This window comes from Oncorhynchus keta, chromosome 10 (genome assembly GCF_023373465.1).
Source record: "Oncorhynchus keta strain PuntledgeMale-10-30-2019 chromosome 10, Oket_V2, whole genome shotgun sequence".
Classification (NCBI taxonomy): Eukaryota; Metazoa; Chordata; class Actinopteri; order Salmoniformes; family Salmonidae; genus Oncorhynchus; species Oncorhynchus keta.
In genome coordinates, this window is record NC_068430.1 from 56,090,158 (window position 1) to 56,106,813 (window position 16,656).

General features: G+C 42.0%; 1 protein-coding gene across 1 annotated transcript; it reads left to right on the plus strand.

Moving 5' to 3' along the window:
* The first annotated feature begins 7,783 nt into the window (after positions 1–7,783).
* On the plus strand, positions 7,784–14,470 carry LOC118389552 (E3 ubiquitin-protein ligase TRIM39-like). Its single transcript, XM_035779449.2, has 2 exons — positions 7,784–8,083; positions 11,587–14,470. Exon 2 carries the CDS (start codon positions 11,598–11,600, stop codon positions 13,146–13,148), a length of 1,551 nt encoding a protein of 516 aa, XP_035635342.1. The 5' UTR covers positions 7,784–8,083; positions 11,587–11,597; the 3' UTR covers positions 13,149–14,470.
* Positions 14,471–16,656: the final 2,186 nt, after the last annotated feature.

A 16,656-nucleotide genomic window follows, 5' to 3' on the forward strand; every position in this document is an offset into this window, starting at 1 on the left:
TTAGTAGTTGCGGAAATTGACCCACTCAGCTGTTTACTTTCTACATCATATCGCTGAGTCTACCTTCTTCATTAAGCTGTCCCGTTTCTTTTTACGTCAGACAGTCCAGCACCATACAATTGCTTTCATTTTTGGTCTAATTCTCATTTCTGGAAAAGGCTTAAAATGAATGTTTAAAATCCAGGTCCTGTGACATGATTCATCAAAAGACGGGACCTTTTACACGAGTCACAGAGAGGGCAATACAGACTAACTTTTGGAAGGACCCAGGAGAGGGATGCAATTTTGCTGCCCATCAGGTCATGTGATATCTGGGCATCAGTCCAAATTGTGTTATTACACAACTAGTTCAAGCCACAGTCTGCAAAATGTTTTTTTTTTCTCCCCCAAACGCTATGATTATGGTTTTTACCTTAATTTGTATAACTGTGATATCAAATCTAGAACAACAAGGAACTACTACTGAATAGTTGCATGGGAGACTTCTGAAACACTGTTGTGACTGGACACCACTAATGTTTACAACTGGAAAGCATTAAGATCAATTCGCTTAGCGGTTACCCTCAAACGACTTGTTTGAAGGTGAAATCACCGTATGGGGAGAAAAGCTAAAAACCTTAATTTTGAGTTACAGCAGCACACTGACAATATGCAGTGGGAAGGCAAGGGGTTGACTGGGCCAAAATGAATGGTAAAATAAACACGTTGTCCTTATTGATACTGTTTTAACCCATTCTTTGTTTTTGTTGTCATAAGTCTTTCTTGTGTCAACTGAGCCATATTTTTTTAAACGTTCTGTCCTTATAGTAGCCCACACATGCATAGTAATTTTACTCCTAATTGTATGGTCTTAAACTCTCATTACTTAAAAGGCTGTGAAAACAATGAACACAATATTGGGATACAAACCAAGGGTGTGTTCATTATACCGATTCTGTTGCAAAAGGTTTATTAAACGGAAGCAAGCGGAACGAAATGGGAAGGGACCTACCTGAATTTGTCCAACAATCTATTTATTTCTCTTTTGGTTCTTAAATGTTTTCTGTAATGAATAATAATGATAACAGTAATGACAACTTGCAGCAATGCACCTCACTGATAACAACTACTGTTGGTGGTGCACAGGGCCAAGTAGACCAGAATGCAGCTGTTCTCACTCGGTAGCCTTCGAGAGGCAGAAACAAAGCTAGGCTCCTCTTAGTTTTCACTAGCAAAGACTGTCCTGCACCCTGATGGTCGGAAGGTGCACTAGTGAAATATTACCATACTAAAACCCATAGTCAAATGGCTTGAAACAGAGCATTTAGACAAAACTCAGGTTAGTGCTAGAGTTGAGATTTCATGTTAGTCTCGCCAATCTTCCCCAAAAATAGTAAATTAACCACTTTTAAGCTCACACCAATATGACAGCATACTTAATATCTTAGGTGAATGGGTCAAAAATCGCTCAATTGTCATTTTATACAGCAAGCTGGCCACTTCAGTAAACTTTGGAAAGAACTTGAATGTGCTCATATTTTTGCAATATTTGAATATCAACTGACCGCGAGCTGAAAAAGGATAACTTTACTATCTGAATGCCTTAGTCACACTACATGACAGCTCTTTGGCAGGAGGGCTGCAGGATGGATACAAGAGTGGGAAGGAAGAATGCAACTATAAAACACTGGAGGCATGTCTTGAGAGAAATATTTATTTGACAGTGATAAACAATAAATTGGTAGTTCTAAAACATCTAGATGAAAAACTGAATGGATGAATCTGTCTTTTAGGATCAAATCTTTATTTCACAATAGTACTGAATTCATAGCAGATTACTCACATTTCAAGCATCATAAAATACTTAGTGAAATAACATTAAAAGTATAGTTCTACAACTGAAATCCTACACTAGTGATTACAATTTGTGAAAACATACACCACTGTTAACGTGCATGTGGTCTATACAATGTACCATACATTGTGTTGGGTAATTGCAACCAACATTGGCAGGAAGGTGGAGATTTCTATGTTAGATATTTCACCAAAAAATTGTTTTCCTACATACCTTCACTACATTGAATGGTTCTGCGTGACATTTTTGACAAGTTCATTTAAGTTGAGGGGATGTTCCACTCAGACTACAAAGAGATCGCCTGGTTCTAAGTGAAAGGTACAGTACTCCGTTTAGGCATGAAGGTAGAACATAAGAGTGACTGTCGCGGATCAGTGGGGTCTGAAGGAGTGGAGTCACAGCTGCTGAGTCCCCTCAGCCTGGAGGAGAACATAGATTGGACATACTGTAACAGCATTAAACATTACAATACACACATACATGCATCATTGGAAATAGCAGTGAAAAGGTGTGGTTAGTCCCCTCAGCCTGGAGGAGAACATAGATTGGACTTACTGTAACAGCATTAAACATGACAATACACACAAATACAAGGATCATGGGAAATAGCAGTGAAAAGGTGGCCTGATTACACGGAGCAGAAAAAATATGAACGCGGCCTGCAACAACCAATATTTTATAGTTACAGTACATAAGGAAACTAAGTCAATTTAAATAAATTCACTCGATTCTAATCTATGGATTTCACACGACTGGGAATACAGATATGCATATGTTTGGTCACAGATGTGTGGATCAGAAAACAAGTCGGTATCTGGTGTGACCACCATTTCCCTCGAGCGCAACATCTCCTTTGCGTAGAGTTGATCCGGCTGTTGATTGTGTCCTGTGGAATGACGTCCGACTCTTCAATGGCTCTGCCAAGTGAGGTTGAATATTTTCCCGGTATTTTTATTATTATTTTTAAATCCATCCCAAGAATAAATCCCTTTTCTTCCGGGTAACCCAGTATTTTCCCGTTCAGAAGCATTATTAAGCATACACAGTAAATATGTCTGGATTTGATTAAAGCTTTGTTTACCATGAATATTCAAACCTGTTGCTACCTGAGCCTGATTAGCCATATATTATACTGAACAAAAGTACAAACACAACATGTAAAGTGTTGGTCCCATGTTTCATGAGCTGATATAAAAGATCCAAGAAATTATCCATATGCACAAAAAGCTTATTTCTCTCAAATAGTGTCTGCAAATTTGTTTGCATTCCTGTTAGTGAGCATTTGTCCTTTGCCAAGATAGTTCATCCACCTGACAGGTGTGACATATCAAGAGGCTGATTAAACAGCATGATCATTACACAGGTGCACCTTGTGCTGGCAACACTAAAAGGCCACTAAAATGTGCAGTTTTGTCACACAACACAATGCCACCGAAGTTTTGAGGGAGAGTGAAATTGGCCTGCTGACAGCAAGAATGTCCACCAGAGCTGTTGCCAGAGAATGTCATGTTTATTTATCTACCATCGTCTTCTCCAATGTCATTTTAGAGAATTTTGTAGTACATCCAACCAGCCTCACAACCGCAGACCACGTGTAACCACGTCAGCCCAGGGCCTCCACCTCCGGTTTCTTCACCTGAGATCAGCAGCTGATGAAACTGAGGAGTATTTCGGTCTGCAATTAAAGCCCTTTTGTGTGAAAAAAAAGCATATGTTGATTGGCTGGGCCTGGCTCTGCAATGGGTGGGCCCGCAAATGGATGGTCCTATGCCCTCACAAGCCCACCCATGGCTGCGCCCCTGCCTCAACATGTGAAAATCATAGATTGGGGCCTAAATGAATTTATATCAATTGACTAATTTGCTTATATGAACTGTAACTCAGTCAAATATTTTGTTGCATGTTGCGTTTGCACTTTTGTTCAGTATAAATACATTTTATGAGCTCTACATTAACATTTAACGAGTCTAAGTCCAAATGATCCGTGCCGTTATACAATACATACTGTATTTGATATAGGCTACTGCACATTAAACGCGACAGAAAAACATAACATAAAAGGCCATAGATGTAGCTAACTATATGCTCTCTTGGGTAAATAAATCAAACTAGCTCCAGTAAGCTACTCTTTTTGAGTGTGAACTGTATTGCTGCACTGTATTATATGGACTGGAATTACGCACATCGTTCAAACCATGATAAAGCAGAAGAGACATGCGATTCTGGTGCAGAACATGCGGCCTGGAAAGTTACAAGTATAAGCTAGTGAATTTGATTTACATGTTGAAATATTATAGGGCCTATTTGTATAATTAGTAGGCTGACGCATATGCTGTATACCTTTCATAATATTTCCCCTAATGTTATTAGCCTACCTCCTCTTTCTCTATTGTTGCCTCCTTCCATCCTTGCTTTCAACGGTTTCATTGTCATTATCTTCATCATTCTATTGACGTCCTTGAATAATGTAGGACTAGAATTAGATGCAGAACGCTTTCGCTTCCCTTACGAAGATTGAGCGGTTATGGGTCTGAATAAATAACTGCTATAGCCTACCGTCATTGCGCCCGTTCACTCTTCTTTCAAACTACCCGTGAGTTCTATTGGCTGCTGTATTTAAGGTTCAGCAAAAAACTGCTTGGGTCCTTCTTGGAATAGTCTATTTGTATAAGAAATGCCCAGCAAGCTATTCTAGTCTAGCTTTTCCTGTATGGTACTCCAAGAGCTAAGGAGCGTTATTTAATGAGAGGCCAGCAGATCACAGGTATTGCTCAAGAGACAGAGGCTATAAATTAGAAGCTTATTCTGCCTAAACCATCATGAATTATCTAAATATAAGGCTAATACTGCATTGAATGTATAACCTGAAAAAGGTAGGCATAGACATCTATTTATAGGGCTATATATAAATCTAGAACAGGATCTATTTTGGATGCAATTTGAATTTAGTTGATGGAGAGAGAGTGCTAGCGCATGCACGGATTTAAAGCAACGATATTTGAGTAATAGTCTGTTTTATAACAATGCAGCTGTAATTTAAAAAAGTTTTTTTTTCTTTATAATTAAAAAACAAGGGGACCCCGAAAACCAGATGGAGATAGGTCAATTAAATGTGCATTCTGTCTTTATATTACTGTAGCATAGGCTATGCTGCAGCAAATGTAGGCCTACCTGTCATAATAAATTTAAAAAGTTACCATGATGAGACAGATGATAGGTCTACATCAGTGGAAGCTGCTGAGGGGAGAACGGCTCATAATAATGGCTGGAATTGAGTGGAATGGATGGAATGGAGTGAACAGAATGGTATCAAACCCATGAAAACCATGAGGGAGGGGATGGCTGCCGTTTTAAGGGCTCCTAACCAACTGCTATTTTGTGTGGGGTTTTTTCACATTGTTTGTAACTTATTATGTACCTAATGTTGCGGCTACCCTCTCTTATGACCGAAAAGAGCTTCTGGATATCAGAACAGCGATTACTCATCTCGAACTGGACGAAGATTTCTTCTTTAATGAGAGCACCAGCTGTTCCGTGACGACTGTGTGATCATGCTCTCATGTTTACACATCGGATATAATTTAACAGTTCAATTTCACACCATGCTGTCCATATTAATAATTTATTATAATTTAACGGTTCTTGCAGTTATTCATCCCGGGTAAAGGGAGTGGTTTTGAAAAGTAAATCCCGGTAAATCTTGGTAACCGGGTTCCTGCCATTCAACCCTAGTGCTAAGTTGCTGGAAATTGGCGGAAACTGGAACATGCTGTCGTACACATCAATCCAGAGCATCCCAAACATGCTCAATGAGTGACACGTCTGATGAGAATGTAGCCCTTGGAAGAACTGGGATGTTTTCAGCTTCCAGGAATTGTGTACAGATCCTTGCGACATGGGGCTGTGCATTATCGCTGAAACATGAGGTGATGGCGGCGGATGAATGGCACGGCAATAGGCCTCAGGATCTCATAACGTTATCTCTGTGCATTCAAATTGCCATTGATAAAATGCAACTGTGTTCGTTGTACATAGCTTATGCCTGCCCATACCATAACACCACCGCCACCATAGGGCATTCTGTTCACAATGTTGATATCAGAAAATCGCTCGCCCACAGGACGCCATACACACTGTCTGCCATCTTTCCGGTACAGTTGAAACCAGGATTAATCCGCGAAGAGCACACTTCCCCAGCGTGCTAGTGGCCACCGAAGGTTAGCATTTACCAACTGATATCGGTTATGACACCAAACTGCCGTCAGGTCAAGACCCTAGTGAGGATGACAAGCACACAGATGAGCTTCCCGGAGAAGGTTTCTGACAGTTTTCACAGATATTCTTTGTTTGTGCAAACCCACAGTTTCATCAGCTGTTCGGGTGCTTGTCTCTCCTGGACAGCCGGCATAGTTACACGTAGTCTGTGGTTGTGAGGCCGGTTGGACGCACTGCCAAATTCTCCAAAACAACATTGGAAGCGGCTTATGGTAGAAAAAAATGAACATTCAATTCTCTGGCAACAGCTCTGGTGGACATTCCTGCAATCAACATGCCAATTGCACACTCCCTCAAAACTTGAGACATCTGTGGCATTGTGTTGTGTGACAAAACTTCACATCTTAGAGTGGCCTTTATTGTCCCAAGCACAAGGTGCACCTGTGTAATGATCACACTGTTTAATCAGCTTCTTGATATGCCACACCTGTCAAGTGAATGGATTATTTGGGAATTTTTATTTAAGCTCATGAAACATGGGACCAACACTTTACATTTGTGAGAATGTTTTATGCCTATTTGAGTAGAAAGTGTACTAGTTTGCTTTTGGATTATGTGCTCGCCAGATAAAAATGAGGTTGTAATCAGAGTATATATTGGAGGGCCTTGATTGCATGTGGATTGTGATGTCATTCATGTCTGTCCCAATAACCAGATGGAATTCAGTTAATTCTAACAATATGCTGTTCAGAGAATCAAAAAAACATAGCATTATATGCATTTGGGGCATACACATTAATAAAGGCAATTGTCTTTCCATTTTGGATACATTTAAGGAAAGTGATTGTGCCTTGTTGGTCTTTGCCTTTACCCAAGATGGTGATTTAGTTTTTTTTTATGGGGGCTGATGGGGAAAAAAGCAGCCAGTTTGTATAAATTGTTCTGCATTCTATGTGCGTCCTTGTGGAGCAGGTGTGTTTATTGGAGCAATACAGTTTCTTGCTAGGATATCAACACTGCTGGAACGTTTGATAGGACAATGCAGAGCCTTTCCAATTCCAAGAGAGAATAGCCAGCGGTGACATTTATTTTCAGAAAGGAATGTTATATTAATGATATAATTCTTCTCTTTAGTGGTGATAAGCCCACAAAAAGCAGGAACCACAGGGGAAACTCACCCATTGGTCACTCCCCACCCAGAAAACCATTCATGTAACCCCCCTCCTCTTCCTAGCCCTCTCTTCACAATTGTTCATCATGACCTGTAGGCCAAGTCCTCCCTGGGAGATAAATTAAATAGCCTGCCTTAAACGAAGGGGGACACTCATCAAAACGAAGAGGAAGAAAAAAGCTATTGTGTAGAAGCCCATATGGGACTGGCCATCTCTCCTTAGCACTAGTAAAAAAAATTAAAAAAAAGTTGTCGGGAAATAGCATCCAGCTTATATTGCCATATTTTGCACCACATGTAGGGATTCAATGTGCTGTAGCCCCACAAGGAAGCAGCCCCAGTCTGTGTCCATTGTTCATTCACTGGAGAGAAAAAACGTTTTTTTGTAATGTTTTTTTTATTTGGTCTTGAGTATATATATATTTTTATATATACCAAAAATGTACTATATTTGTGGAACGACCCAGTTGCATTTCACCCATGGTGATGGACCTCTATATTTAGCCTACTTAGTAATAGAGAATATGACTGTTCTCGATTTTATGACTAACTGTGAACGCCCAGGTAACGTGCAAGATATCAGGAAGTAGGCAAATATTTCTTATCGTCATGGACAGGCTGGCACTTGGTAGAAGTAGGCTATGGCTAATTTAAGACAACTATACATTTTATACAGTTTGCGTTTGACTATTTAACCTTCAGGCCTAACAATCTACATGGGAATTTTACGCTGTCATTCAAAATACGTGCTCTGAACATGACAGTTCCTCACCTGCCAATCCAAAAATTCCTACGCATTGCGTGTGAGAAAACAAATATTGCATTATAAATTCAGTCATCACTACCAAACAACAGGATTGTAGGTAAGTCAAACTTTTGTTTTGGTTAATTGATGCTGCATAGGCTGGGTTTAGACAGGCAGCCCAATTCTGATCTTTTTTTCCACAAATTGGTCTTTTGACCAATGACATCAGATCTTTTTCAGAGCTGATCTAATTGGTCAAAAGACCAATTAGTGAAAAAAATATCAGAATTAGGCTGCCTGTCTAAATGCCAGAAATAGGTTACCTCTAGTTCGTTGGCCATTCCTAAAGGGTAAATTAATGGGGGTTTTGGATAAGTAAGGAGTACGGAGATCTGATACATTTTGTTCTATGAGATAAAATCAAAGAGTTATTAACCTTTATGAATTATGAAGCCTTTATGTACTTGTTTTTAATACATAAATGATCCACAATTCACAAAGTGATGTGAGCTGATGATGATGACCTCAGAACAAAATGTACAAGATCTTCTAAGCCTGTGTTTACCACAGACCTTATTTCCAGCTTTTATCTAAAAACCCTCCAAAAAAAACCCAATTAATTTCCCCATAGGCTTTGGCCAACGAGAGTTACCCTCCGTTCGTGCCTACAAAAATACGCCATTACTATTCAATCAATCACATGTATTTATAAAGCCCTTTTTACAACAGCAGATGTCACAAAGTGCTTATACAGAAACTCAGCCTAAACCCCCAGAGTTTAGAGTTATGGAGGGTGCAACAAGTCAGCATCTCAGGATTAAAAGTCAGGTGGCTTTTCATAGCCGAGCATTCAGATGTCAAGACAGCTGGAGAGAAAGAGAGCGAGATCACAGGGAGTTTAAACTTAGCTTGGGTGCCAGTCTGTTTCTGCTCCCTTGCCAACTCCTAATGGAATTGTCTCGCCAAACTTTAAGCATGACAAGGAGTCGAATGATAGCTAAACAGTCTGGTACCCAGGCTAATCGTGTTATCCCATTGCAACGCCCCTCATATGCTAAACCAATATTGGACCTTGAGCCTGATAAGGGACAATACATTTTGTGGTGAGGTCATCTGACATGTTGCCAGAGTTTAGCTTAGTCACTCAATCAACAATTGGAATATTGTTTTTAGATTTCCAAAGCAAAAACATTGCTGACTTTCTTTATTAATTATGAATAAATATAGACTATACCTCACTCTCAGAAGAACTAGATGACATGCTTTGGGTAAGATTTGTTGCATTTCTAGACTAGTTCAAGTCAAATGAATAGAGTTGACACACACACTACAAGAGGATGTACTAATATATACTGAACAAAAACATAAACGCAACATGCAACAATTTCAAAGATTTTACTGAAGTACAGTTCTTAGAAGGAAATCAGCCAATTGAAAGAAAGAAATTAGGCCATAATCTATGGATTTCACATAACTGGGCAGGGGAGCAGTCATGGGTGGGCCTGGGAGGGCATAGACCCACCCATTGGGGAGCCAGGCCCAGCCAATCAGAATTTGTTTTTCCCCACAAAAGGGCTTTATTACAGACAGGAATACTCCTCAGTACCGCTCTCTCTGTTAGATTAACCTGAAATGATTAAAGATGTACTCGGTAGGCTTTCTTTAATAATCCAGAGTAATGTAAAAACACACATAAATCAGGTTTTTCCCCTCCAAACACATACTCTGACATGGGATACACTCACACGTTGAGGTCTCCTTCAGTTGTATTGAAATATTTACTCTGAGTGTACAGAACATTAAGAACACCATCATAATATTAAGTTGCATCCCAGAATTCACTTGGGTCGGTCGATGGCATGGAAAGAGCAGGTGTTCCTAATGTTTTGTACACTCAGTGTAAAACGTAATTAAAAATAAGAAATAACGACAATTGAAGTCGGAAGTTAACATACACTTAGGTTGGAGTCATTAAAACTCGTTTTTCAACCACTCCACACATTTCTTGTTAACAAACTATAGTTTTGGCAAGTCGGTTAGGACATCTACTTTGTGCAACTATTGTTTACAGACAGATTATTTCACTTATAATTCACTGTATCACAATTCCAGTGGGTCAGACGTTTACATACACTAAGTTGACTGTGCCTTGAAACAGCTTGGAAAATTCCAGGAAATTATGTCATGGCTTTAGAAGCCTTTGATAGGCTGATTGACATAATTTGAGTAAATTGGAGATGTAGCTGTGGATGCATTTCAAGGCCTACCTTAAAACTCAGTGCCTCTTTGCTTGACATCATGGGAAAATCAAAGGAAATCCGAGACCTCAGAAAAAAAATTGTTGACCTCCACAAGTCTGATCCATCCTTGGGAGCAATTTCCAAATGCCTGAAGGTACCACATTCATCTGTACAAACAATAGTACGCAAGTATAAACACCATGGAACCACGCAGCTGTCATACCGCCCAAGAATGAGACGCGTTCTGTCTCCTAGAGATGAACATACTTTGGTGCGAAAAGTGCAAATCAATCCCAGAACAACAGCAAAGGACCTTGTGAAGATGCTGGAGGAAACAGGCACAAAAGTATCTATATCCACAGTAAAACGAGTCCGACATCAACATAACCTGAAATACCATCAGCAAAGAAGAAGCCATAAAAAAAGCCAGACTACGGTTTGCAACTGCACATGGGGACAAAGATCGTACTTTTTGGAGAAATGTCGTCTCGTCTGATGAAACAAAAATAGAACTGTTTGGCCATAATGACCCTTTTTCCTCCTATGTTTGGAGGGAAATGGGGGAGGCTTGTAAGCCGAAGAACACCATCCCAACCGTGAAGCACGGGGGTGGCAGCATCATGTTGTTGGGGTGCTTTGCTGCAGGAGGGACTGGTGCACTTCACAAAATAGATTGCATCATGAGGGAGGAAAATTATGTGGATATATTGAAGCAACATCTCAAGACATCAGTCAGGAAGTTAAAGCTTGGTTGCAAATGGGTCTTCCAAATGGACAATAACCCCAAGCATACTTCCAAAGTTGTGGCAAAATGGCTTTAGGACAACAAAGTCAAGGTATTGGAGTTGCCATCACAAAGCCCTAACCTCAATCCTATAGAAAATTTGTGGGCAGAACTGAAAAAGCGCCAGTTAGCAAGGAGGCCTACAAACCTGACTCAGTTACACCAGCTGTCAGGAGGAATGGGCCAAAATTCACCCAACTTATTGTGGGAAGCTTGTTTGACCCAAGTTAAACAATTTAAAGGCAATATTACCAAATACTAATTGAGTTTATGTAAACTTCTGACCCAATGTGATGAAAAAAATCAAATGTGAAATAAATCATTCTCTCTACTATTATTCTGACATTTCACATTCTTAAAATAAAGTGGTGATCATAACTTACCTAAGACAGGGAATTTTTATTTGGATGAATTGTCAGGAATTGTGAAAAACTGAGTTGAAATGTATTTGGCTTAGGTGTATGTAAACTTCAGACTTCAACTGTATACACTCCTAAATGCTTGCAAAGTTACTTGAATTCATTTTAATTTCTTTTGCGGTTACTCTCCTTTCATGTTTTGTTTTAGTATTTTCTGTTTTTATATTGTGCATTATAGAGCCTGCCAACATGTCACTGTGTGAGACTGAAGGACCCTTGCTGCTGGACCTGAGCTGCCCTATCTGTCTGCAACTCCTCTCTGACCCCAAGTCCCTGCCCTGCGGCCACGTCTACTGCTTGGCCTGCCTTGGGAAGTACATGGACACTGGCATGGCCAGCCACTTCTGCCCTGAGTGCCAGGTCGAGTTCCAGGTCTCCCAGGCCCTTGGGAATAACTTCAAGATGTGCAGCATCACCGAGAGCTATGAAGCCACCACTGCAGGAAAGGTCAGCTCCGTCACAGATGGAGATGGTGGTGATTGCCACCAAGGGGTAGTGTCACCTGACCAGAGCAACGGTGAGACGTCTGAGTGTCTATTAGACATAGAGCAACAGGAGCCACATCATACAGGGAAGGAGGCATCTGAGACAGGCTTGGGAGATACGTCTGCAGTGTCCCCTACTCCTCAGAAGGAAGAACGGCTGGTGGATGTAAGGACCGAGACGGAGACGGCGATGATGGACAAGTCTAAACTACTATTAGCATCTCAGGTAACGGAGCTGACGCTGAGGCTTCAGTTGGCTGAGGACCGACTGAGGGAGGAGGAGACGAGGGAGGCCGAGGTCAGGATCACCAACGCCCTGTTGAGAAAAAGGGCGGCCAAGCTGCTAGAGCAGATGACGGAGCTGACTCTCAACTATGTTAGTGGGATGACGGAGTTGATCGAGATGGAACTGCGTCCCAGTGAGGAGAGCATGGGCGGACGTGTGTGCCAAGCCTCTGAGCTCAGGGAGAAGTTGAGAGAGGCCCAGCTTCGAGCCAAATCACTCCTGACCGAGCAAGACAGTGGGGTGTTCAGTGACGGGCTTCAGGCGGAACAACCGCACATCATGAGGCTGATGGTCCAGAAACCTCTAGAGGAGTTGGACAACAAGTCAAAAGTGAACCCGGGCCGTGCTTGCGCTGAGCTGGAACGGAGAAGTGCGGAGTTAAGGGCAGGAGTCGGGGCGGCTCAGCGCTCTCTGCACTGCGTCCTCAACCCCTCAGAGGTGACCTTTGACCTAGACACGGCCCACCCCAGCCTGGTCCTCTCAGAGGACCTGAAGACGGTGACCTTCAGCACCAAAAAGCAGCCCTACCCGGCCCTGCCAACGAGGTTCAGTAGCTTCCTCCAGGTTCTGAGCACTCAGAGCTTTTGGGGAGGCGAGCATCGCTGGAAGGTGGAGCTGGACGGATATTCTCCGTGGATAATTGGGGTGTGCTACAACAAGGCGGTAGCACGCAGCGGGCTAACAAGCGCCCTGGAGAGCAGCCAGGGCTCCTGGTGCCTGATGTGGTTCAACAACCTGCTGAGGGCCTTCGAGCAGAGCCATGACATCCCCCTGAAGAGAACCCTGGCAGTACACAGACTGGAGATCACGTTGAGCTTTAAGACTCAGAGGCTGAGCTTCTATAACATCAGCCAATGCAGTGGGAAGACTCACGTGTATACCTTTAAGACAAACCTCACGGAGCCGGTGCATCTGGCCTATAGGATGATGTCAGGCCAACCGAAGGCACACATAACAGTATGCTCTTGAACTGTCAATGGAACAAAAGAGAACCACATACAAGATTACATTGACTCTTGTTTTTATTAATCCTGTATTCATATCAAACTTTTTTGTTATTTACATGTAATTGTGTTTCAAGTGTTTGTGGAGACAGAGGTGTTTTGGTCTGTGAATGACAGTAAAGAGAAAGAGTTCTGGTTTATATCGAATGACACATTACCCTTTGGTAGCGTAGGCCTCATTGAAATGACCAAATTAATTGATTTCAAATCAAATCAAATCAATGTATATAGCCCTTCGTACATCAGCTGATATCTCAAAGTGCTGTACAGAAACCCAGCCTAAAACCCCAAACAGCAAGCAATGCAGGTGTAGAAGCACGGTGGCTAGGAAAAACTCCCTAGAAAGGCCAAAACCTAGGAAGAAACCTAGAGAGGAACCAGGCTATGTGGGGTGGCCAGTCCTCTTCTGGCTGTGCCGGGTGGAGGTTATAACAGAACATGGCCAAGATGTTAAAATATTCATAAATGACCAGCATGGTCCAATAATAATAAGGCAGAACAGTTGAAACTGGAGCAGCAGCACGGCCAGGTGGACTGGGGACAGCAAGGAGTCATCATGTCAGGTAGTCCTGAGGCATGGTCCTAGGGCTCAGGTCCTCCGAGAGAGAGAAAGAAAGAGAGAATTAGAGAGAGCACACTTAAATTCACACAGGACACCGAATAGGACAGGAGAAGTACTCCAGATATAACAAACTGACCCTAGCCCCCCGACACATAAACTACTGCAGCATAAATACTGGAGGCTGAGACAGGAGGGGTCAGGAGACACTGTGGCCCCATCCGAGGACACTCCCGGACAGGGACAAACAGGAAGGATATAACCCCACCCACTTTACTAAAGCACAGCCCCCACACCACTAGAGGGATATCTTCAACCACAAACTTACCATCCTGAGACAAGGCTGAGTATAGCCCACAAAGATCTCCGCCACGCCGCAACCCAAGGGAGGGGGGCGCCAACCCAGACAGGATGACCACATCAATGACTCAACCCACTCAGGTGACGCACCCCTCCCAGGGACGGTATGACAGAGCCCCAGTAAGCCAGTGACCCCTGTAATAGGGTTAGAGGCAGAGAATCCCAGTGGAAAGAGGGGAACCGGCCAGGCAGAGACAGCAAGAGCGGTTCGTTGATTCCAGAGCCTTTCCGTTCACCTTCCCACTACTGGGCCAGACTACACTCAATCATATGACCAGAGGAAGTCTTCTTCTACTGGCTTCTTCTACAGTCTTCTTCCACTTCTTCGACGCCAGGACAGCGGAGTCAATCACCACCTTCCGGAGACACCTGAAACCCCACCTCTTTAAGGAATCCCTAGGATAGGATAAGTAATCCTTCTCACCCCCCTTTAAGATTTAGATGCACTATTGTAAAGTGACTGTTCTACTGGATGTCATAAGGTGAATGCACCAATTTGTAAGTCGCTCTGGATAAGAGCGTCTGCTAAATGACTTAAATGTAAATGTATGACCCACTGAAGAGATGAGTCTTCAGTAAAGACTTAAAGGTTGAGACCGAGTTTGCGTCTCTGACATGGGTAGGCAGACTGTTCCATAAAAATTGAGCTCTATAGGAGAAAGCCCTGCCTCCAACTGTTTGCTTAGGAATTCAAGGGACAATTAGGAGGCCTGCGTCTTGTGACCGTAGCGTACGTGTAGGTATGTACGGCAGGACCAAATCAGAGAGATAGGTAGGAGCAAGCCCATGTAATGCGTTGTAGGTTAGCAGTAAAACCTTGAATTCAGCCCTTGCTTTGACAGGAAGCCAGTGTAGGGAGGCTAGCACTGGAGTAATATGATCAAATGATTTGGTTCTAGTCAGGATTCTAGCAGCCGTATTTAGCACTAACTGAAGTTTATTTAATGCTTTGTCCGGGTAGCCGGAAAGTAGAGCATTGCAGTAGTCTAACCTAGAAGTGACAAAAGCATGGATTAATTTTTCTGCATCATTTTTGGACAGAAAGTTTCTGATTTTTGCAATATGGTCTTGATATGTTCTTCAAAAGAGAGATCAGGGTCCAGAGTAACGCCGAGGTCCTTCACAATTTGAGACGACTGTACAACTATTAAGATTACTTGTCAGATTCAACAGAAGATCTCTTTGTTTCTTGGGACCTAGAACAAGCATCTCTGTTTTGTCCGAGTTTAAAAGTGGAAAGTTTGCAGCCATCCACTTTCTTATGTGTGAAACACATGCTTCTAGCGAGGGCAATTTTGGGGCTTCACCATGTTTCATTGAAATGTACAGCAGTGTGTCATCCGCATAGCAGTGAAAGTTAACATTATGTTTTCGAATGACATCCCCAAGCGGTAAAATATATAGTGAAAACAATAGTGGTCCTAAAACGGAACCTTGAGGAACACCGAAATTTACAGTTGATTTGTCAGAGGACAAACCATTCACAGAGACAAACTGATATCTTTCCGACAGATAAGATCTAAACCAGGCCAGAACTTGTCCGTGTAGACCAATTTGGGTTTCCAATCTCTCCAAAAGAATGTGGTGATCGATGGTATCAAAAGCAGCACTAAGGTCTCGGAGCACGAGGACAGATGCAGAGCCTCGGTCTGATGCCATTAAAAGGTCATTTACCACCTTCACAAGTGCAGTCTCAGTGCTATGATGGGGTCTAAAACCAGACTGAAGCATTTTGTATACATTGTTTGTCTTTAGGAAGGCGGCGCAACAGCCTTTTCTAACATTTGTGAGAGGAATGGAAGATTCGATATAGGCCGATAGTTTTTTTTATATTTTCTGGGTCAAGGTTTGGCTTTTTCAAGAGAGGCTTTATTACTGCCACTTTTAGTGAGTTTGGTACACATCCGGTGGAGAGAGAGCCGTTTATTATGTTCAACATAGTAATAACATTTCCCAACATGATTTACAAATCTCCAACAAATATGCCCTTGTTCTTCAATGAATGTATGTTTTTGTCAATAAAGAAACGGTTTGGGACAATAAATTGATGATATGTCAAACCAATGACTGTATACAGTTGCAAGTGAAAGCCTACACAGTCTTCACATTTTGCTGCCTTAAAATTAAATCTCCGAAGAGAATACATTTGACATTTTTCCTACCGATCTACACAACCAACTCAACATTTCCAAAGTTAAAGAATAATTCTAGAATATTTTCCAAATTAATACGAAAAACAAAGATGTCTTGATTGTGTTTGAACAGATTTTGGAGGGAATAAACCCTCTCACATGGTCCTCTCGCATTGCCTCTTCTTCTCTGATAACATGTGCAGTTTGAGCAACTCCAGGAAGTGACTTTGCAGGCTAGAGTGTTGCTCCTTCTCATTGAGTGACTCAAGTTGAAGGCTGGGGGTACTGCAGGCTGCCATTAGCAACTAAAATAACCTTATAACTTCTTCTGTGTGCAATTTTAAAATAATCGGTTCAAGGACATACATCTGGTGTATTAGAAGCAATTCACTTAAATGGGGAATCCTGTTTTCAGCAAACGC

Bases quoted from the DNA above. Each gene is read 5' to 3' on its own strand.
- LOC118389552 (XM_035779449.2), top strand. From the start codon at position 11,598: ATGTCACTGTGTGAGACTGAAGGACCCTTGCTGCTGGACCTGAGCTGC.